This window comes from Pinus tabuliformis, chromosome 1_2 (assembly GCF_031772625.1).
Source record: "Pinus tabuliformis cultivar Carrire ecotype Pingquan chromosome 1_2, CPIR1, whole genome shotgun sequence".
Lineage (NCBI taxonomy): Eukaryota > Viridiplantae > Streptophyta > Pinopsida > Pinales > Pinaceae > Pinus > Pinus tabuliformis.
The window spans coordinates 679,485,849-679,510,429 of NC_142298.1; the positions used below are offsets into that span (position 1 = coordinate 679,485,849).

At 39.6% G+C, this 24,581-nt stretch overlaps 2 protein-coding genes and 1 pseudogene across 4 annotated transcripts; all 3 read right to left on the bottom strand.

Moving 5' to 3' along the window:
- Positions 1-4,986: 4,986 nt before the first annotated feature.
- LOC149207517 (protein kinase STUNTED-like) lies at positions 4,987-8,063 on the bottom strand. 3 transcript variants are annotated; one of them, XM_089395769.1, is made up of 7 exons: positions 7,919-8,063; positions 7,436-7,812; positions 7,165-7,325; positions 6,878-6,957; positions 6,631-6,778; positions 6,375-6,524; positions 5,692-5,825 (listed from the first exon to the last, which is right to left on the bottom strand). In XM_089395769.1, exons 2-6 carry the CDS (start codon positions 7,584-7,586, stop codon positions 6,390-6,392), a joined length of 675 nt encoding a protein of 224 aa, XP_089251895.1. In that variant the 5' UTR covers positions 7,587-7,812; positions 7,919-8,063; the 3' UTR covers positions 5,692-5,825; positions 6,375-6,389. The 3 variants fall into 3 exon arrangements, with proteins under 3 accessions (XP_089251896.1, XP_089251894.1, XP_089251895.1); XM_089395768.1 differs by lacking the exon at positions 6,375-6,524 and having other exon boundaries at positions 4,992-5,825; XM_089395770.1 differs by lacking the exons at positions 6,375-6,524; positions 7,919-8,063 and having other exon boundaries at positions 4,987-5,825; positions 7,293-7,325; positions 7,436-7,519.
- A 649-nt stretch (positions 8,064-8,712) lies between these two features.
- LOC149207518 (G-type lectin S-receptor-like serine/threonine-protein kinase At5g24080) lies at positions 8,713-10,603 on the bottom strand. The gene is made up of 3 exons (XM_089395771.1): positions 9,396-10,603; positions 8,894-8,930; positions 8,713-8,807 (listed from the first exon to the last, which is right to left on the bottom strand). The coding sequence occupies exons 1-3, from the start codon at positions 9,941-9,943 to the stop codon at positions 8,760-8,762; spliced, it is 633 nt and encodes a 210-aa protein (XP_089251897.1). The 5' UTR covers positions 9,944-10,603; the 3' UTR covers positions 8,713-8,759.
- On the bottom strand, positions 10,492-10,902 carry LOC149207519 (DNA damage-repair/toleration protein DRT102 pseudogene; annotated as a pseudogene).
- Between the last annotated feature and the right edge of the window lie 13,679 nt (positions 10,903-24,581).

Below are 24,581 nucleotides of genomic sequence, written 5' to 3' on the forward strand. Positions count from 1 at the left end.
AGACTTTAAAGCTAGACATGACATGAAAATATGAGAAACCCATCAACATCTAGAAACATATTAAGAAGAAGCAACAAGTTATTGATTCAATGACAACAACATTCAAGCCAACATTGTCATGAACAAATATATCACCTTGGAAGTTCACAATCCCGAGGCTACTATCTCCATCTCTCGTAATTGGAATCCATTATAGTATTCTCTCGAAAATTCAAATCAATGCTAGCATAAGGGCACAACCCAGGTGGATACAAAACATAAGATTCATCATATATCCATCTCCCCTTGAATATATCACACTGGCATTGCATTCCTACTGAAGGAGACGAAGGTTCTAGCATGGACATGTTAGTGCCCCTGCCTCCCATGAGCACATTATTAGCACTCGTGTTACCTGTCCCTAGATTCGACCAATTGACTTCTTGATGCAATAAGATTTCCGTAATGCTCATGGCAATGTATTCTACCCAACGTTCCTCCCAAATTCACTGGAGAAAACTCCTGAATCTTATTACCGCTCTTGGAGAAGATTATATCCAAACACCCTAAATATTAAGATAGTAACCAAACACTTCCACCATTGTTGTACAAGAATTACAAAAACACTTATTTTAAGATATCCCAACCCTCTAATTCATTTCATTTGAGCCAGACTTAATGAAAAGCGATTTTGATAAATAAGGGGAGCCACCTCCCAACACAACATTATTATTTAATAACAAGTAGCATCATCGACACAAATTATTATTTAATAACAAACTTCCGAGGCTTCTCAACTTTCTTAAATTAATTATTATTTAATAAGAACAAAAACCTATTCAATTTAATTTCTGTAGTCCACAAAACCCAAATAATAATTATTATTTAATAATGAAAGTTGTCGTAGAGTCAACAAACGGTATTATCATCCCAAATCGTTATTTAATCACAAAGTCACGGCTTTTCTCAAACTAATTATGACTAAATAATAATAAAAAACCCACTAAATTTAATTTTTACATTCCACTAAACCTTATTAACTAGCATTTTCACCAGACGTTGCAAAAGAAACGTCGTAAGGCATAAATTCAAGAAGCATTGTGACATATAAAGAATCATTGAAGATGAAAATTAGTAGGTGAAGGGTAAAGAGCTAATACCCAATGTCCATTGCATTAAATAGGTCTTGTTGTTTTTGGAAACTTTTTGGCTATGACATCTCGGAAAAAAAACTTCCCATTTTTAGGAGGCTATGGAATGACTTCAACTAGAAGGAGACAATACTGAATACTATTGTAGGTATTGAGGAGGAGCAGAATGTTGTCGTCATTAGTAAGATGAATAAGGGCAACGAGAAAAGAGGAACTAAGAAGGGTTAAAAAGGGTTATCTAGAGTCCTCCATTGTGGGCTTTTTCTGTAATCTTTTTGCTTCTCAGTGTGTATGGTAAGTCTTCAACACTCTATCTCTGCTTCTATTGACTTCAATCTGCATATTCTTAAAAGGCGTTTGTGCTGCTGTTGGTATTCATTCTGTTGGCTCTCTTTAGTTCCCTTAGATGTAAGTGCACAAAAATCTTGGACTTATATGACACTGAATTATTGATAATGGGAGATAATAATCATAACAATTTTTTTGATTGAATTCTTTGGGTTTTATGTCATTTTATCTCCAAAATATACAGATAATTTTGTTGGTTGGAACAAAGCTACAAGTTATAATAACAGAGTTGGCCTTAGAAATTCAAGGGAGGCATGATGTAGTTAAAGGAACCCCAACTGTGCAGCCAACAAGTAAAAGTAAACTGTTATCCTTTTCTTGATCCATTTCACTCTTTTCCAGGTATCAAAATGATTTTCACTCTAAATTTCAATTAACAAATTGTATTTCTAAATCCTATTACTGAGTATTTATGGGAATACCAATTGCTTAATGGTTATCTTATGTTCCAGAAGCGTTTTATAAGGTATAACCTCAAAATTAAAAGCAATACATCCTATCCTATTCTCCTTACAGAAGTGTGTCTTTCCCCTATCGAGAGCCTAGCTATGACTAGGCTTTTGTTGTACAAGAACAAACTCAATAACATAGGAGACCATAGACTTCCTATGTTAGCTTTAAATTCTAGCCAAAACCACCTAAGGCTCAAACAAGGTTGGTATAAAGACATGAGGTCTTGGTTAAATCATTGGGAGATCAACGAGAATGTTGCATTGCAAAACATTAATAACATTAAAAATATTGTTACTTCTAAATTCAAAGAAAAAATGTGGTGTGAGAAAGATTTAGCAGCGAAAAGAAAATTAAGATATTATAAGGAGGTCATCAACCTCACCCTATAAGATCAAAAGCATCTCTATGTTTTAACTAGCTCAAAGAAGAAAATTAATATAGCCAAGATTAGAACAAACTCTTATGAGCTCCATAGTGAAACGAGTCGTTGGGCAGTTCCTAAAACACCATGGATGGAAAGGATCTGCCATCTCTGTGAGAATATGAACATCGAGGATGAAAATCACTTCCTCTTAGAGTGCCCCACATACAACCACATTAGATCTCAGTTTCATAATATTTGTTGCAACACTGACCTTCCTAGCCTTTTACGATGTCAAAATTATAGTGAGCTCGGGAGGCTTCTCTCCAAACCTCCAAGCTTTTTGAGCACAAGAATAAAATCTTAAATCAAACTAAATAATTGGTTTCTTTAGGTCAGATAGACCAAAGTTTGGTCGTGAACGTTAACCACCATCACCATCACCATCATTATATATATATATATATATATATATATATATATATATATATATATATATATATATATATATATATATATATATATATATATATATATATATATATATATATGTAGATATAAAACAAAGATTCTCTTAAAATATTTCAAAAGCATGAGATAATTTAATTCTAGCATCAAATATTATTTCTGCAAATTACATACTGCATTCTAGAAGATTCTTCAGCTTGGAGAATTGTAAAAAGATTCACTATACATTGAGATAATTTAATTTTGACATCAAATATTATTTCTGCAAATTACATACTGCATTCCAGAGTAATCTTCAGGCTAACAGGTTCCTGCGGATTGCAAAAAGAGCAATTCCTAGTCCAACAAAATATTTGTAAAATCATTTGAAGATTTTACATCTCTGTGGAAAATAGGCGGTTCATGGCAGTTAAGAAATGCCTGGGCAGTCTTTATACAAATTCTAAAACTGACATGCAATCCATGGTCCAGAAGAATAAATGCCTGGGCAGTCTCTATACAAATTCTAAGACTGACATGCAATCCATGGTCCAGCAAAATATTTGAATATTGATGCCTATGGGGAGCAGGGTTATTGGTTAGAAGCTAAAAAGGTGTTTAAGCATAATGAAGAGAGAGGGGAGGGTGAAAAATTCATCAAAAAAATTAATAATATTCGAATAGAAGTTACCACATAAAAGAGAAAGTTGTTGTAACTTTTCAAGGAAATTATAATCTTAATCTTGTAGAACATTTTAAAGGTATTGCTTGTTTAATCACTGATGTTAATATTGTAAAACGAAGACTCTCTTAAAATATTTCAAATGCATGAGATAATTTAATTCTGGCATCAAATATTATTTCTGCAAATTACATACTGCATTCCAGAAGATTCTTCAGCTTGGAGAATTGTAAAAAGATTCACTATACATTGAGATAATTTAATTCTGACATCAAATATTATTTCTGCAAATTACATACTGCATTCCAGAGTAATCTTCAGGCTAACAGGTTCCTGCGAATTGTAAAAAGATTCACTATACATTGTAGAGAAAACTCCTTAAAATTTCGATCCTTTCTCGAGGATTACTGATATAACTCACTATATATTTTGAAGAGGGCTCATGCGTTAACCCCAATTTGTTTGGAATGGCCATGAAATGTGAGGATTACTGATATAACTCACTATATATTTTGAAGAGGGCTCATGCGTTAACCCCAATTTGTTTGGAATGGCCATGAAATGTGTATGTATGCAGATAAGAATATGCACAAAATTCATTAACTGAATTGCTACCAATTCCTTTGACAAGCTTGCCAAGGGTTGGACTGAACTAAAAGGACATAGAACTGCATTGAAACAGTCAACAAAATGCAATTAAAAATGCAAATTATGTTACTGCGCATTTCATCATCGTTACTAATGGTCTAAGTGAATTTTTTTAATTAATGCAACTTAATGGAAAAATGTCTATATGACCATTAGACATGCGACTCCCACATGAGAGGAGCTAGTAATTTCAAGCAGATTCTTGCCAACTTCAAAAACTGTTTCAAGGTTAAAATCCCTTAAATCCCATAAAATCCCTTAGAATCAATTAATTATATCAATTAGTGAGAATTCTTACAAAGCTTTCAGGTAAATTTGATATTATTAAATGAATTTATCTTACAATAACAGTCTCTAGGAAGCAATAACAATAAAGAAGATACCATACCGAAAACCCAACAAAGCTCTAAGGTAAGTTGACAAATGCCTTAGAAAATTGCCTACAATCTTGTTGACGACTTCAAATTCACTGTCTTGAAGTGGAAAAAAAAAACAGGAATCAGCGCAACATTTTGTAACAACACAAAATTACTTGCTGATATTCCTCTAAAAGGAAGACGAGATCATGCAATCATTACATTTTGTTTCAAAAGCACCAAAAACTTTTAAAAACACACAAAAATGTAATTATAAATATTAAAGAAAATAAAAAGAAGACGAGATCATGCAATCATTACATTTTGTTTCAAAAGCACCAAAAACTTTTAAAAACACACAGAAATGTAATTACAAATATTAAAGAAAATATAATTAGGAAAAATTTAAATACACATTCACTCCATCCCAGACATCAACATAACCACTAACAAAAATATATACAATTTAAGGTTGCACGTGTACTTGCAAACCCAGAAAAGAATAAAAATAAAAGATGACGAGAGCTACTCTTCTTATTTGTGCTACCAAGGAACATAACCAAATAACATTGGCTATTACTAGCAATTGTCCCAAAAGGTACAACGAGAGGTCGATAGGATTATTAAATTAGAATTGTCGAATTTCTCTAGAAGAGATGTTGGTTCAAGCCTACAAGGAGCAAAGAGATTTGATGTTTGGAGTTCTATGCTTTTTGGACACCATATTTCTTTAAATACAACTTAATTTTTTAGAAAAGTTCAAGCCCAATGCAGTTCTGTCATGCAGATCAATTGTGATATCATAATTTCTTTTCCTTCCACATACATACAATTGCTCCAAAGGCAAGGACAAGAAAATTTTCAGCTCTAGTGAGCACCAGTGGGTCACTAAAACTAGTGACCACTAATGACTTTCACATTTATACAAGGAACTGGCAAGGGATTTTACATGGACTCCACTCAACTTCAAACACAGCTTCAGCCAATATGCAGAGTGATTGAAATTGAACACAGCTAAGTAGTGACATTGGCTCACAGTGATACACCAAGTATAAAATATTGAAGCTTTTACAGAAGTAAGGAGTAAGAAAAATTATGAAGCTCAGAGAAGTAGATTTAAATCAATCAAAGCTTGTTGAATGGCTATAACATCCATAGAAATAATTTTCCAAGGTTCTGCTCTCATGTACAAGATCTACACTTTGATTTGGACTACTGTTTGATACCAAATCATCATCAACTCCAAGCATTGCAAGTGATAGATGAGTTTGGATGTCACAACTCCCAGAGTTTGCTCCAGATTCATCCTCAATCAATTCATCTAATTCCATGGACATTGTCAATTGCCTCTTGGTCCAATAAGGTAGGTCATCTCCTTCTCCTCGTAGTAATTTCAAAATCTGCAATAATAAGTTATAGACAAACAATGAGGAAGAATAAGTTCACGTTCTTACATTAACATTTATCCATTGTTTGAAATTTGACAAAGCCAGTTTAATGCAAAGGTAAGCCACTTTATTTGGGGAAACCAAAGCTTTCAATTCAGATCTTGCAATCTAGATTTCAACTAGGATAGTGATTCTCATAAAAGATATATACTCTCTTGATATTGGAGCGAAAGCAAATATGCTGGCTCTTCTTGCCTATTCAGGGAGGGGTAATTTGCATACTGAAGATTTGGTTTGAGATATGATGTAATCTCTTTCGCTAATATTCAAAGAATCTTATATTTCATTAATGGAAAAAGAGATTATTGGCAATTGAGGCTTTGAATATTTTGCCATAATCCACCATCAACTCGATATTTCATGTGCCATTCTTCGTTATGGGAAAAAACAATTCTAGCACTAACTCCTCACAGGAAAGGAAACGTCTTCAAGCAACTAAATTTGACATAAGATCAGAAACTGAAACATATATACGCAACTAAAGAGAATAAGAGTAATTACTCTATTCATTCGAGGTCAAAACTGAGCTGCCTGTCTCAGACAGCATGCTGCACCAATGACCATTCTCTTCATCTCGCTCATGTCATAAGCATCTTCCAAAAGTGGATTTGCAAGTTCTTTTACAGAGCCAGCTGCCAGTAATGGCCTTGCCTAAATTTTGAAATTTACAAGAGATTAAGATTTTGAACCAAGACAAAGAAACCAAAAGAATCCAAAATTATCAAATACAAAACAAGCAAGGACACTAGAGCCCTACCCACATAACCAGGCTTTCTTGGCCTTTAGGATTCTTGTCATTGATTGGTTTTCTTCCAGTTATTAGCTCTAGAAGAACTACTCCAAAGGAATACACGTCCGTCTTCTCATTAACCTTGCCATACATGAAATATTCTGGAGCCAGATACCTAAAATATGATAGCAGCTAGTTTTATGAAGTCTTGATTATAAATGACATTTATTTTCCTAAGGAAAGAGCTGGTGTAAAGAAAGAAATGGATATTTACCCAAATGTACCTACAACATCACTACATGTCATATATGCAGATGTTGTTGAAGCCCATTTGGCCAGCCCAAAATCTGACAACTATTAACAGAATATCTTTAGTTTTTTTTTTTCTCGATTAAGACTAATTCTATTAAGAAAAAAATATTGTACAAGAGGATACATTCCATTGAAATATGATTTTCTAGTTAATGATCAAACAAATCTTATTATAACATCTCCAACTAAAAAATACAAACAATTCAACAGAAGATTCGAAACTTGTTTCTCTCACAAAGATCAAGATACCTGAGGTTCGAAGTTTTCAGAAAGCAAAATATTAAATGATTTCACATCTCTATGGATGATAGGATGAGAACAACCTTCATGCAGATAAGTCAAAGCTTCAGCAATTCCAATGGCCACTTGCAGCCTACCTTTCCAATGAGCCTGTGGCTTGTCCTTTCCTCCTGTAACCCAACTTTTTCTGAGAACTGGGAACAACATTTAACACTAAAAAATAATAAAAATCTCCAAGGACGTAACATGATAAATGGATGAAAATTGGCATACTACATACCATAAAGAGTTTCTTCCAGACTTCCTCTCAGCAACAAGTTGTAGACCAAAAAGTACTCCTCCTCTTCAACATAGTAACCAATTAATGAAACAATTTCTTCGTTATGGGCAAAATCAATTCTAGCACTAACTCTTCGCAGGAAAGGAAACATCTTCAAGCAACTAAATTTGACATAAGATTAGAAACTGAAACATATATACGCAACGAAAGAGAATAAGAGTAATTACTCTATTCATTCAAGGTTGAAACTGAGCTTCCTGTTTTGGACAACATGCTTCACCAATGACCATTCTCTTCATCTCGCTCATGTCATAAGCATCTTCCAAAAGTGGATCTGCAAGTTCTTTTACAAAGCCAGTTGCCAGTAATGGCCTTACCTAAATTTTGAAATTTACAAGAGATTAAGATTCTGAACCAAGACAACGAAACCAAAAGAATCCAAAATTATCAAATACAAAACAAGCAAGGACACTAGAGCCCTACCCACATAACCAGGGTTTCTTGGCCTTTAGGATTCTTGTCATTGATTGGTTTTCTTATAGTTATTAGTTCTAGAAGAACTACTCCAAAGGAATACACGTCCGTCTTCTCATTAACCTTGCCATACATGAAATATTCTGGAGCCAGATACCTGAAATATGATAGCAGCTAGTTTTATGAAGTCTTGATTATAAATGACATTTATTTTCCTAAGGAAAGAGCTGGTGTAAAGAAAGAAATGGATATTTACCCAAATGTACCTACAACATCACTACATGTCATATATGCAGATGTTGTTGAAGCCCATTTGGCCAGCCCAAAATCTGACAACTATTCACAGTGCAAAAGTTCTCATCCAGCAAGATGTTCTCAGGCTTGATGTCACAGTGTATGATCCTATCCCTGCATTGCTCATGAAAATATGCAATTCCCTGAGCTGTAGCTAAGGAGATGCTGTAGCGAGTATCCCAATCTAGAAACCTTGGATCATTCGAAGATGAACGGAATATCCATCTATCCAGGGATCCATTTGGCAGAAACTCATGGACAAGGAGCCTAAAATGAATAATTTACAAGTTAAATTTCAGTAGTAGTTCTGTGATACACACTTTAGCAGGGATTTGTTACCTTAACATGTAATCTGGGATTCTAGCCTATTCTTTGCTAAGATGAAGATGTGAAAAATCAAAAGGAATGCAAACAAACACTCACCTTTGTAATCCCTCGGAGCAATATCCACAGAGACGAACTAAATTCCTATGGTGAATGGCACCAATCGTTGTCACCTCTGTTTTAAATTCCCTCTCTCCTTGTGGCAGCAATCTCTCCAACCTTTTCACAGCAATCAAAGTTCCGTCTGAGAGTGAACCCTTGTATACAGTCCCAAAACCTCCTGCCAAAGCGGTCTCCCATTAGTACAAAACAAATTTTAAAATCAAAACCTTTATATTCTGCAGATAAATTGTTAGGCTTTCATACCAGTTCCAAGCCTCTCTCTGAAGTTGTTTGTCGCAATCTGCAGATTCACGAAGGGAAAATTCACAGGAGTCCCAGGAACAAAAATGGAAGCATCCAAGCTTCGTCTATTTTTCATCATAATTATGCTGCTACAGCAAATAAGATAAACATGCACACCAGAAATACAACACCAAGAATAGTTCCTAGAATAAGTATCTTCAGATGGGATTGATATTTCGAATGCCGGAGAGGGCACCCATTTGAGGATCCCATTCTGCTATTATTAATGAGGCTGACTTTCATGAAAAATGTGTAATTGGGATTTTGCAAACCTCCAAAAAGAAGGTTTCCTAGTGTCCAACAGTAGGGTTTCAGGTCAGAAACCCCATATACAGAAGCTACACATGAGCATGTAGACAAGCAGAGATCCCGACATGCAGACATTGCAGAAATATTTCTGTAATTGAAAATGACTGAACTTCCACCATAGTAATTTGTTTGTGGAACAGTCACAATCTTGTACCTTGAATACTCATTATTAATATCGTTGACGCAATCTGGTGAAGAATTTAGAGGCAAACACCCTAGAAATGGTCTACTTGAATCAACTGGATTTGATCCAGGTGGGCAGCTGCAATGTGGGTTACCCTTAGCATCAAGGCGACAGATACCATTCCCACAAATTCCAGCAATACTACAGGGATTCGAAACTGCAACCCAATCTACAATCCAGCTGGAACTGACATTAGCATCCCATCTGTACAATCTCAAATTGCCATCATGTTCGAGAGTGATCCGCCTCAACGCTCGACCGTCCTGAGCCAAACTATTTTTGTTATGATAAATATATACCGACTCCTTTGAGGGCTCACCAAAGCTCATGCTAAAACTTCCAGACAGATTGAGGAAAGCAACCGCAGAACCGGTCGCATTGTATATCATGGGCCCTGACCAGTATGAATAATTGAAAAATTCATAAGGGATATTGTAATTCAATGCAATCTTCAGAGATTCTGGCTCTTGCATTATTTTGAGAAAGTAACGGCCTCTAGATACATCAGAGTTGAACATACCTATTTTCCATCGAAACAGGTTTGTTATTATTGCCCGGTATGCCTACATACAGAATGCCCAACACATACAATTGGCAAGAGACGGGATAAAAGCCTAATGCAAAGGTCCCATTCTTGGACATCCAAAACTTTTTCCCCTTCACTGAAATTGTGGAATTGAGGGAAACCCGACCCGTCGTCATCTCACCCTGAAATTGCAAGGAGGGTGGTATGAAGCAGGTTATCATGAACGTTATTAGGGCTAAATATGAATACATTCCTGCTACTACTGAATCAGTAAATAATGATTCTAATAATAATGGCCTCTCTATCAATGCAATTCCCACTTCTGCTTCCTCCTCCACTGCCACATGTATCACTCAGTTTATACATGTATATATAAGAATCAAAACCAGAGTTTGAACTGATTCGGACGCAATGTCCAATCTGATCCAAACTTTAATTCGAAAAGGTCGATTTTGAATTGCATTAAATTGGAAACAGGGATTTTGATTATTGGGCAGGCGGAGGGTTGTACCAGACATTATCTTGAATTGCCCTCCATTGTCAAAGAAATGTGAAGTGGGGTCTGAGACAGAAGCCCTCTTCGGGGATGGTGTGCATTCCTCCAACTGGTATAACGTTCGAGTTGTTGATCGACCTGCAGTTCTGGGCATCCTCCACGGAATCGCAGGTGACAGAATAGACGCCTGGGAACTTGTTGGCAAAAATGGAGACCCCGACACCGGTTCCGCAGGCCACCAGTCCCTTGATTTCCGCTTGATTTTCACTGTGCTCGGCTTCGCTCACCCTTCTGTCGACTTCTTCCCCGACATTGTAGTACTTATTGGTGCCGAGATCCTGGACCTCGATACCCTTTGATCGGAGGTGTTCGACAAAGGAATCTTTGAGCGTGCAGCCGAAGTCATCAGCTCCTGCAATGATCTTGAGAGGCTTATTGGCGTCAGTGCTTCCCATTTTCCTGGACCGCCAATGAGGAGGGTTTGGGAGGTTGGAAAAGCAATGAAGGGAGCGAGGGTAGTGTCGAATATAGAGGGAGGAGTAGGTGCACACAGGTGCATGCACCTGGATTTGGGATTGTGCTGCACCCAAGGGGTGTCCTGGAACTCTGGCGTACGACATTCCAATATTCTGAACCGCCTAAAACATTCTTCACCGATGATCCAATGGCTGGAGATTATTTGATCGTCTAACAATCGATCTGAGGGCCCATAACGAGACACGGTGGCATGGAGGGGAGTTCATTTCAGAGGGAACGCCTTACGGCGTAATAATTATTTCAATATTTAATGTTGAAAGTCATTGGAAAGTCAACAACTGTAACATTTTTTATTTCTCATGCTTTGCATTTCTGATGATTCATATTCATTCCGTTATCAATACTACACTTAATTTTGAATTTAATTAAATTTGAATGTATAACTTAAATCTCCACAAATTAATTTTGAATTTAATTAAATTTGAATGTATAACTTAAATCTCCACAAACCAAAAAGGTATGTGTAATTTTGGTATGTGGTTTGGACATTGAACCACATTTATTGATTGAAAACACGTCCTCCAAAAAATTTTCTTATATGATTTCTACCAAAAGACTTTGTTTAAACAAAAAAGGTGTTGACACTTATTTGACCAAGTTCTTAAAAGATAATAAATAAATAAAAATAGATTAAAAATCAACGATAGTTACCATTCATCTTTATTTATATTTATATTTATGGAATATGCAATTTAACATTTTTAAAAATATATATTAATTAGTTGTATATATAAATAAAGTAATTATTTAAAAGAGATTTTTGAGGTCTATTTTAGATAATTTTTTACATTATATTATCACATTGATTAAAAGTAGGTAAATTTTTTATACACATAATTGTGATATTTTAAATATTAGAATTTGGTAGTGGTAAGTGAAAGAAATAATTTAGGTAAGGAAGATGCAACATTAAATTGGTTTTTATTGAGAGAGGATTGACTAAGTTATCAAGGAGAGAGAAGTTTTGTAAAAAATCCAGGTTAAAAGTCTATGTAATAAAGTTAATAAAGACAAAATAAGATCAAGGTCATGGGATATGTATTCCAAGCTGAATGTTGGGAAAAATATCATAGTGGGCATCACTTGTTGTGTTTATGGCTAAGGGTAAATTGGCAAAGGCAATGACAAAGGCTTTGAAAAAGAAAAGAGGCATTAATTGGCATATTTTTTAATGAACATAAAGGAAATTAGGAGAAAAGGGAGGTGAAATGTCACAAGTTGCATGTGAGGAGGAAATTCAAGGAAAATAGAGGAAAAATGAAGAAATTACAGGCATCAATAATAAAAATACATCAGAGCATCAATTGGTAGCTTTTTGTCAGTTCAATTTTGGAGTTAGTCTCAAAGAGGAGAAGAGCACCAAGAGAACAAGAACATCAAGAGGAGAAGGAAAGCAAAGGATGGACAAGGCAAAGGAAGCAACCATTAAGCAAGGAAAGGTTGGATTAGAGAGAATACTTATAGGTAACAGAGTACAGATTACATGTATGATTTCCTAATTGGTTTTGGCATGCATGGCATATGCATGTGTGTATTTGGTTTCATTGTTTTCGGTGGCATGGATTTTTTCGAGTTTTGATAGTGGTTTTTAGCCTTTCCTTGCTATTTCCAGATAGTCATGGTGTGATCGTATTTTTTCTCAGTTGACCTTTAGATTGTTGGAAGGTTTTGGATCCAGGTGAGGTGGTCTCAGGAAAATCCCAAGGGTTGGGGGTGGAGATGTTTTTCTCTGGGAAACCCTCAACGGGTGGGTGGAGACAAGAAAATTCCTCAAGGGATGGTGAAGGAATTCTAACGCATCCAAGCTTGGTTTGGTTTTGTGATCTCGGGACCAGTGTAGGTGATCATCGTATGGTGAGGGTGGAGATGGTTTAACCTCTAGATTCCCTTGGTTGTTTATCGATTGGTTTATCCCATGAGATCCCACATTCATGCTTGGAATATAGCACAGGGGTCATTGGCTGAAAGAAAGGTTTGGTTCATCCCAATCTATGGTTGGGTGGTACATCGAAGTCCCTGACTTGGTTGGATTTTGTCTGGTTAATGAATGCATGACCTAATTCGTGTTATGAAAACTATTGTGAGAAGGCATTGGCCCTTCTTGTTTAACTTCAGATACATTTTTAAATCTTTATGTTCAAATATGCATTCATGGCATGTAGGTTGCATGTTTACCATGTGTTTGATGGAATTTCAGTCTCGGTTGGGAGGAGTCAAGTCAAGTCCTAGTTCAATTTTTGGTTTATAAGATTTGTTTCTATGTCATTTATCGTCTCTAAAATTTTCACTGAGTTCTAGACAAAGGCTTGAGTCTTGACCCTAAAAAAGTGGTTCAGAATTCGGGGTTTCTGGCATGAAACTGACTAGAAAAGTCCATAGTCACATGGAGGCAAGATTATTAGTGTGATTGAAGGGCTAAAGTCACTTGCATGCTTTGGCAAGGGAGCAGCTAAGGCTCTAGGTCAGTGAAAAAGAGAGTTATCTCAAGGGTTGGACACCTGCAGGGGTTGGGTTGCTCCTGGAGGTCTTGTAGCACTTGAGGGTAGTGAATAAGGTCTTAAGTTTTCAACTCCATTTCCTTAAGGTCATATAGGATGTTGAGTCCTACCATAGTGAGCCTCATCTTATGTTTACTCAAGGCAAGCCCATGAAAGCAGGTAAATGTGGGAGGAGGTGGGTTACAGGGTGGTATAAAAGTGGGATACGCTCTCTTTGGGTAAAGTTTGATGTTGTCATGCATGGGGTCATGGTGTGCAGTTGGTATGGTCATACATGATGTTGTTATGTTGACGTGATTATGATTATATTTGTATCACGCTAATGTGGACTGATCTTGCAGATGAGATAAGTGATCAGGTGCTCAGAATTATGCCCAAGAATCAAAGTGTCATAATATTCTCAAACTCAGCTTCAGGTTGAAGAGCTCATCATTCTAAATCCTACGATGTGAACAACAATCAAATCTGAGTTTGTATGCAGAAGTTAGAGAAAGTCAAAGTTCAAGTTTGACTTTCCTACATGGCAGGATTGGGATGATGTGGCAAGTCTTCATCGAATGAGGAGGCGCCAAGTGGTAGCTCGCCATTGGCACTCACAAATCATATATCGCAGGTGGAAAAGGTGTTATAATCAGCCCCTAATAGGTTTAGGGTTGTGATGCGATGAGGAAATCGCAATCGGTGAAGCGTAGAATCAGCGAACAAGTTATCGGCCCCAGTCCTGGCGCAATTGAGTTCCGATTGCAATGACTACCCGGACGCAATACATTATTGTATTGAATTTTTATGTTCCGGTGGGTCCGTGGCATTGCATCATAGCGTTTTGCTGCGTTAAGAGCCCGATGAACTTCGTCAAGTTCCGAAACGTGATAGGCCCCAAACACGACGTTTTTTTATGCTACAATTTAATATATGTTTGTTTATGAAGGTGGACAATCACTTGTGACAGCAACTGTGTCTACCGGTGATTACACAGCTCCATCACCGAAGTGTGTTGAGCGAGGTTTGGATATGTGAAGAAGATATTTAAATTTTCCATCAAGAAATTCCTAATTAATATCAGCTTCCATGAATCGATATGCAAGATTACAAAAGCATGTGTGAAACTATTCAACGGATTCATCGGGTGCTTTTCGTAATTTCATAATTTCTTTGTTGAGTACTTTGCGATCATAGTGATTGAAATCACGATCTATCTCTGCAACCAGATGAGCAAGAGGATGAATGAATTTTTCAAGCAGTGTAGCACACCATTGCATTGGGTTCCCTCAAAGTGTGTAGATGAACAATGCACAACTCATGTATTCTTCAAAGAATCCATGTCTTTCGCATGAGCCTACAACGCCGACCGTGTGCCTTACCAAGGCTACGTAGCCTCCACCATCAAAAGTTTTACGAGACAAGTTATCCGAGAGCCTTTTCGGGATGATGAAATCATTCCCATAGGACATACATTCCAGAAGAGCAACTCGGTAGTGAATCATGATAGATGTGTAGAGATTCAAAACAGATGTGAGGACTCAGCTTGTTATTTGTCCCTCCTTCTAGCGCCAAAATTTTGATGGTGCTGCATCCACCAACATATAAGGGGATCTCCTCGGTAAGAAGTCCCAATTAGACCTCAAACCATTTGGTGTAGGATTCCCAGCAGTGGGTCTTAAATCAATGCCTTGATCGTGATATTGCATAGAGGCAAGTAAGATAACTCTATCAATAGCAAGGGTGTGACTGTTGCAATGAGTCAAGGAAGGTGTATGAGAGGTTCTAACACAGGTGGGTTGAGATGCAGGTGAAGGTGAGTTCTAGGTTGAAAGGGATCTGTCCCAACTTGGCTAGGAACACACAACACATAGGATATACACAGCTTTCGACGGAGCAGTCCACTTGGATGCGATAGTCATACAAGGTAAGATAACATGTACAACACTCACAAATTAGTCCAAATGAGTGCAACGGTTGTTACAGCAAGGTTCATGCAAAAGGTCTGTCTGATGTCTGGCAGATTAGTCGACATTGACGGTACAACATTAACAACACACACAACACATTTCCATTAATAGATTATGAATTACAACAAATGAATCAGTTCAGATGTAGAAGACAGGTTAAAACAACATGCATTACAAGTGTTAAAGATTAGTCTTACAATAGATACAATACATGCATGAAAACATGTTGGCTCTTATTATATAAAGAAGTGTAAGTCCCCATCATACAAGACATCCATGTAAACCCACTAGCCCCAACAGTGGAATGTTACATCCACATCCGCCTGCTCCTCCAAAGAGATGAACCAACTCCGTGTAGTGGAGAAGCCAAGGCGCGTTACAATATTGTCCAAACTCTTTCCAAGATAGTCTTATCAGAAGCTTGGCTAACCAAAAGCCTATACAATGAGTTACGAGGGACTATTTATAGCAAAGGGTGGGGTGACCCTTGACATTCCCCTTTGTGACAGTTCAACTACCCTCATGACTCTTCACCTACTCTATGACTGTTACATCCAACTATTGACACTTGACTTACACTTGTCATGACTCAACATTATAATGCACATGTACTCATGTGAGACAACACAACTTGAGCAAGCCTTGCAAGTCATCACTGACACTCAATCCATTGTGATGAGACCAACTCTTTGACATGCTTGTGATGGTGAAAGTGGTGAGCCGACGCCAAGCTTGGTCGTCCGTCATGGTGTGCATGCACCTCATGGTGACATCTTGTTGAAGCGAACTCTTACCTCTGTTGCAACTGGTGCATTGGTTCTACCCCTTCATCCAACTCATTTGCTAACATGCACATGGTCTTCTTGGTGTGATTGAACCAGAAACACACTAATGCACAGTGTCTGTGTTGATCTTCAAGTGTGTATTTGTGGTCATGCGCATCAACTTGCCGAAGTACATGTTCAGCTCTAGTTGGACTTGCTTCTTGTCTTCGCCTTAGTGAGTGTGTTGAATGGGTTGGATTGCATGTGCGCACACACTGAAATGCATGTTGTTGAATCCCTTACATGTTATCAACAACACTACTCACCATGTTTGCTCCGTGTTAGCTGCTGGGATGGATATTTTAACTTGTACAAGCGCAGTTTCATCCATGAGTGCACATTGCGCCCACTACTATTCCTGATCTTGTTGCAACTCGTTTGTTTGTCTGTGCAGCTTCATGTTCCTCCTTTAGTTGTTGCTTCAACACATGCAACTCCTTTGTTCCATTCTTTGTCTCCGCACGACCTTCATGTCGCGCCGTCACCTAATAGCCTGAGTCTCCAAAGTTGCTTTCATTATCAGTGGATCTGCTTGATCTTGCAACTTTGTCCAGCCTCTGTGTTGTCAACAACCTTCAGTATGATGCCTTCAACTGTTGTTCATGATGTTGCTTGTTATGATGTTGTTGTTTTCATATCTTGATGTCCTTGTCTACGAACAACTTGAGGGTTCTATGAGTAAGCAAGCTCATAGACACTTGATCGACTACATCTCTAGGTGTGCTCTAAATGGTGTCTTTGACTCTGCTCTCTCGGAAACCATTGTACCTGCACTGCTGAGAGGCAAATGAGCACCTATAATACCTAGGGACATGGAAAAACTCATGGCAAGCAACTTGTCAGTGGAAAATGAAAATGTACTTGAGAACTAACTTCCAACATACTTGTGTGACTGATCATGAAGGTTGCACACTTTCAGCAGAGAGGTCGAGAGACCGACTACCAAGACTGCACAAGGCATGGTCTGGGTTGTTGATAGACTGACTGACTGCTAGAACTGCTCAATGAACAGTCCAGTCTGGCTTCTAACTGTTGGGATTGTGCAATGTGTAATCTTAGTTGGTATAGTAGTCACTGTCCCTCAGGATTGCGCAAAAGAGGCCTGGGGAATAGTTGTTTGGAAAAAATGTGCATTTCTAGGGGGGAAGGCAGAGCCTTCCCTCTCAAGATTGTGCAATGTTGTCTTGGTGAGTTTATTAGTGAGGAAGAGTCCAAGTCGAGGTTGGCTAGACTCGCCCACAGGAAACTGAAAGTGAATGCGAGTGCGAATGCATGCTGATACTGAGTGTAAGCATAAGAGAATGATCATGCATGCAAATGGTGAATGACAGATTAAGAAAATGGAACAACATGCATGTGGGTGAGGCGAGTCGCCGAATCAGCGACCATTCATGGAAAACAGTTTCATGCATGCGATAGAAATGATATGTTGACGAAAACGGAAACAGTACTATGACAAGCTAAAATACATGTAAACAATAACAGGTGTTTAAAGAAATCAAGTAAACAATACTTATACAAGCGAAAACATGAAAAGCGACAGAAATGTAACACAAGGCATGGGAAGTGAGCTTACCCCAAAACAGTTGAGTTAAATGTGTCGACTGCTCCTAGATGTGATGTGGGATGTCAAAGCTACAAGGTTGATGTGAGGAATGAGCTCTGCAACATCCAATTGATGAGTTTTGATAACATCGAGGTTGTGACATGCATGCCACAAATCTAGGAAAGTGACACTTGGTGGGAGGTTTCTGAAATGATCCTTGCATGTAACCTCCAACTACTAAACATAGATCTCTAAAACAAGGGATTCCTATGCATGCTACCTTGGGAGAAGCAGCCCATGCATGCAATTATTTTTCTCAGTCGCAATGGGAACCGATCAACTCAGCTACACATGCAAGAGACTACTCGACTGCTGAAGAAAAATGTGCATTTCTGGCTGGGATTTGGGCTAGTTGTTGAGGAGATTTGCTTAATTTTTGGGCAGAGCAACTCACTACCACCCATATTTGCACAAATTATGGGATGAGAAACCCTGTTGGGGAAAATCGTGCAATTCCTATTGGGAGTGTTGACTGACAAGATTGTGCAATCTTGGAGCCCAACAAGCTTCTAAACAAGATTGCGCAATTTCTGGAGGGAAGGCTGGTTGCCCTTCCACAATTTTCTTGGGGAAGTTGCTCAGCCTACAGTTGGACTAAGTTTGGGTGAACAACCTGTGAGGTGAATGGATCAAGCTATGATCGACATGGTTCCTTTGTGCAAGAAAGAAACTGAAGCTTGTGAACTTGACAAAGCAAGGCAAGCTGCTGTGAAGCTTGGAAGGGAGGCTCCAAAACAAAGCCAAGGCAAAATTTTGGAGGGTGGTTGTAGTCGCCACGACAGGTCCTATTTGAAATGGATCTATGGATGGTGATTAGACAGAGGCCTAGGTTGTCACCCACACTATATGCCCAATACGAGCCCCTCGCTGATTTCAAAGCGAACTTCCACAACTTGCATGTTCGCGCAAGGAGGGATCCCAAGAAGACATGGTACAAGTTGCCTTACTTGGTGGTTAAGGAAGATGTAGCAGAGATAATGGCCAAATGGCCACCTGAATGGCTAACCCCATTAGATGCGAGCACAGGTACAAGAAAGGCTACGGAGGATACCAACGTGCAGACAACATCAACAGAGAAACAGAAGGAAGCCCAGAAGGTTTTTGCCTAGGAGAAAGATGTGCAGTGAAAAAAGGTTGTTGCTAGAGAAAAGGAAGTGACCGAAAAAGCAAAAGCAAGCCACACAATGACAACGTTGCAGACCACCATTTATGTTGAATATTCTGATACATAGTGAAAACTGGACCGAGAAGAAACAGAAGAGGAAGAAGGAGGGGGCACGAAGTAAGGAACCCCCTTTGTGGTAAAGAAGTGATAGAAGCAGACATCCACGGGGGCGTGGAAGAAACATAAGTCCGACCGCTTAGCTAGGGCGACCCTTTTAGTCCTCACTGAGGGGGACTTAGATGAAATCAGTGATGTGGTTCGCGACATGACCTCAGAACTTTGGGGCCACTTCGAGGAACAGTACCAGCAGGCGCTGGGAAAGGTTCAGCAAGACCTGCGTGAGCTACAGGTCCAAACAGGTTGAGTACAAGTGAGCATGGGACAAGGGAGGGAGGTGCAAGTGAGCCCACATCAAGAGAGTGCGTCAGTTCTAGATACATACAAGAATTTGGATCTCCGTATAGTTCAACTACTAGATGGAGCCCTGCGCACTGAGACAGAAGAAGCAATGGCCCAACTACTGTAGATTAAGAATCTGGGCCTAAACCTCACGGCATTCCCTATCCAGACCCTGCATGAGCTTCACTAGGGGGTCTTCGATGAGTTGTGGATTAGGGAGCACCGTGTGCTATTGGTTATTAGTGAAGTAAAAACAAACAACCAATATATCTTTGCAGAAAAGGTGTAGACACTCAAGGAGAAGGAGGAAATCATCGCACGAAGTCAGCAATTAGAAGCAGCAACTACACAAGTTTGCAATAAGTTGTCAGAGCTCAACATTTCGGTTGAAGCTGCTTCCACAGAGAAGATACAAACGTTGGTTGCGACAGTAAAATAATCGAAGGATGAAATTGCACAAGTCCGATTTGAATTGCAGTTACAGATATCTTAGCTGCAATTGAATTTGCAGCCTACTTGATCTGCTTTAGAATATTGGCTTGGAGTGCTAAGATCTTCCTCAAATTATAAACAAAATGCTTTCATTATGCTTAAGGATTCATCAATTTTTGCAAGTAAAATGAAGAGTTGTTATGTTAATTTTATGAGAAATTTAACATAAACCAGAAACTGAACAACAACATAAACATGTACAAAACATCATCAAAAACACATTACAACAAGCACATGATAAAGGAGTTCACCCCTCCTGGGCTACGCCTTTGGTTGCTTTCACCTTTTTGTGCGGCCCCATCTGCTCGCTCGGGCGCTGGCACTTCAATAGTGTTGACGCTATTTGTGGGTCCGCACTACCCTCTTCTTCCTTTGTTTCCATCTCTTTCTATTTTCCATGCGAAGGTGACTTCTAGCCCTCGCACACCTTCTCGGTTACCTCCTGTGCTGCTATTGTTGCGGCCTTTATCTCTTCGGTCGTTGTCTGCACAGCATCCCATGCCTCCTGCACTTTTGTTGTTGTTGCTTCTTCTCTTCTCTTCTCTGCCAACTGCATGGCCTCCTCTTTCTTCTTTTGCGCCATATATTTCATCAACGCTGTGATGTCTGGGGCGCGTCACTCTGGCGGCCATGTCTCTAGTACATCGAAAATTACATCATTTGTGGCCATGAAGGTTAGCTCGCTCCATTTCTTGGTCGGGTCCTTGCGTGCTCTGATATATATGTTGTGGAAGTCCGCTTTAATTCTACAAAACTTTGAAGGATGTTGTAGACAGTGGGTGATAACCACGGCTTGCGATTAATCCCCATTCTAATGTTCATCTCCATGAACACCCAAAATATCTTGCTGTCATGGATCTGGTTCACGTCTCTCGTGGCCCACAGCAAATCGTACTTCACGGCCTCCCACAAATCCCTGTCAATTATGGGGAACTGGCTGTCCTTCGGCAATTCCCTGCCACTAGCACTATGGACAGCAGAAGCCATGCATAGTGGAATGTTTTTCCTTGTTACTGTGCCTCATAGCGATTTTCCAGGAACTCCTTGCATAAGAACTCGAACTAGTTAAACTGGACCCCCTCCGCACATTGTTCAACAAGTTCCACCAGGCGCAGGTACCTCATCCGCATGGCACTTTTGCATGACCTTTCCTTCCAGTATCTAAGTCGCCACTTTAATTGCTTTGTTGTTGATGTTGGATATGGTGTAGCACCTTTTCTTCTTCTCTAGCTTGTATTTCTTCTTCATGGCCTTCATGATGGCCAAATCGCTGCTCTTCCCCTCCGAGATGTCTGCGGGGTCCTCTCCTTTGAACGGAAGCTGGGTAATGTGATGGATTAAGTGGTCTATGATGGGGATCGGCTCCTCCAGCCACAAACACCCATCATGCACCAAGCAGAGCAGCTACTTGATGACAAATATCGTTACTAGGGCACGATGGAAATGCGGCATCTAGAGCAAGTTTAATAACCCTACTTTTTCCACTCCGCATAACCACTTTCGTGGATCCAATTCTATAACCCTCGTCGTGGTGTTCTTATTGGGCTTCATGAGCTGCGGGGTTCTTGATGAGGGAATTTCTCATGGTCAGTGAGATCCCAATCTTCAAACTTAAAATTTGGCACCCGTCCCAGGTGCATTCCCTCAAAGACGACGTCGTCTGGGAGGAGCGGAGTCTGGAGAGAGCTCTTTCTCTCGTCGAGGTCCTTGGGCACTTTTGCCTTCCCCTTCCGCTGAGGGATATATGTGGACAGCTTTGTTGGAGGGTGCGCAGGCTAATTTTCTTCCTCCATATCCTCATCCTCGTCTTCTTAAATTATGAAGTCCTCTAGGACTTCATCCTCCTCGTCGAATTCCAAGTTACTGGATTTAAGACATCTGTGGTATATATCTTTAGACTTAGTTACCAAAGAATCCATAGTAAAAACCATTTTCTGTCAACGTTTCAAATCCCAACCGGGATCCATCATCAGGACTTCTTGAATGATGATAGTAAAAGAGATTAATTGAGTTGTAGCTCTTCTTGCTATCTTCACTCTAAATTTTTCAAGTAAAATGATTTCACTCCATGTATCCCCTCCGTATAGGGAAATGATTCTGGATTTAAGACATCTGTGGTATATATCTTTAGACTTAATTGCCATAGAATCCACAGTAAAAACCATTTTTGTCAACGTTTCAAATCCCAACCGGGATCCATCATCAGGACTTCTTGAATGATGATAGTAGAAGAGCTTAATTGAGTGCAGCTCTTCTTTCTATTCCAATTTAACTGCTTTCCATTTCTCCTCCATCGTTAATCTTGTGCACAACAAGTTTCTCAGGGACACACGCATCGAAATCATCAGTTGTTTGTCTTTCTTTGGCCTCGACGTGCGCGATGATTTAGGGAATTTCACCACAATCCTGGTGCCTTCGAGGGCATCTTCTATGGTTAGGGCCTGCATGGCCTCTTCGGCGATCATCTCTGCAATTTCCCTGGCTTCCTTAGAAGCTACCATCTTGCTCATCCAGAAATATCTCAGTTGCTCAATCAGGGGCTCAATCAATGCTCTGCTCAGAATACGTGGGGCATACAACAGCTCAATTCACAAAGTACCAAGTGTTGTTTTTTGGGTAGCCCTTTGTAATTTATAGCATCTTTTGAATTTGAATTCGACCATTCCCCCCAAATTTGATTCATTAATGCTCCTTCGGCAGTAGGTTTTCCCAAATATTTCCCATAAAGCGCATCTTAAATGTCTACCACCCGCTCCATTTGGTCTCAATTCGAGCATCACATTGTGAATAGTGACTCCAACGGTCACTTTCCAACCAACCCGTGCGGCAGCGCAACCCCCCATGCACGGTCGCGGTCCATGTGACACTTTGCTCCTGCGCGCAGCTCCAACATCACGCAGCTCCCAGGTAGAGTAGTTTATAGTACTGCGCCTCCTTTCAACTGCCTGGAGTGCTAATACTATACTCCCCACGGTTAGTCAGGTGGTCGTGCCACCCATATAGGGTTTCAACCAGTGATTCATCATATTCCTTGAAAAACATCCACCTACGATTATTAGTAGCCACGTCGTGCACTTTACCATCGGCATCGCGCTATCACGGGTGATCCCTTTCGTAATGTGCAATCTAATCCAAGGCATTAGGTTGATCAACTCTCGGTGGTAGTCGCCAAATTCGTCGATGTGATCAGGCGCAACTTGTTTTAGCACCCTGGTTTTTTTTATAGAGAAAATCCTTCTTGATTCCGTCCTCAAGCTTCTTGACTTCCACTTCCAGCAGAGCGCTTTTCTCCCTTAATCACACCCTTTCTTTCATAAGTTCTTGGATCCTAAGATCACCCTGTCGTATTTCTTCCTTAAGTCCCAAGTGTTCTGCTTCGTTCAGCTTCGTGATCCCTTCTTCCAAGGCTCCGCAAGCTGTCATATCTATCGACGCTGCTATGCGCAAACTAAGCATTTTATACTCGATGTGGATTATAACATTCAATCCATACTCCAACCTCAGAGGCATCTGCTTTGTCAGTTTCTTACACGTTGTCCTATAAGCCCACAGAACTGCTGGTACGTGCAGGTCCCAATTTGTCCGCTATACATTGTGTACCTTGTTCAGCGCTTCGCATACTTCGTTAAAGGCTTCTGCGTGGATAAACTTTTGTACATTTGTTCCTTCCATACTCTGTTGTTCCAACCTAAGAGGTCGTTCACGCAATTGCCTCACCCGCACATGCTTACTGACTATGTCTCCTAACGTGAAGGTTGTGTGCATCTACACAAGTTTTGTGACATATGCCTGTATCCATCTGGACAGATCTTCATGTGGACCATTCTAGCTAGAAATCTTGTCTATTAATCGCATCTAAGGTTTCCCAAACCATATGCGCATCAGTCTCCTGCATTCGCGCCAGTCCTCAAAGCTTCCTTGGTGCGTACCCCACCACCTCACGAGCGTAGCGCGTAGTACCCATTTCAAAGCTTCGACGCGTTGTTGTTCTGGCACCTCCCTTTCAAATATGTTTAGGAAGTCATCTACCTCGCTCAACCCATCATACTTAGGCAGATCCCTTACCTCTGTTGATACGCAGTGCAACGATCTCGTCATCATGTTACAGTTCAGCGTGGTTACCTCGTGTAACCGGTTCTACCATCGCTCTATCTCTTCATCAGAATCTGATGTACAGGAGCTTTCGTGCTCCCATGAGATTTGTCCATCCGTAGTGGGATTTACCCAGTCTTGCTCTCGCGCAATTATCTTGTAGATGCAGTCCAAGTCATCGTCACTTTCATAGTCACACATTGGCTCTGTGTAGTGTGATCCTTCTATAGGGTCCAATGGTGCGACTACGCATAGAGACTTTTTCTCAAAAATCATCTTGTGCTTCTTTAGGTTTATCACCCCATTCATGTCAGTGGCCCAATATATCCCTAATAGCGCAGGGTAGGGATTGATGTCATCAACAATCTCTATGACCACAAAATACGCCAGCGCGCTTGCCCCTTCAATATCTACAGTGATTCCCTGCAATCTTCCCATAGGTAGGATCTTTTACTAGTTCGCCATTAGCAATTGGATAGGAGACCATTGTAGCATAGGCCTTCCCATGCACTCCCATGTTTGCTTCGGCAGAAAGTTCATGTCCAATCCTAGGTCTAGAATCACTTGGTCCA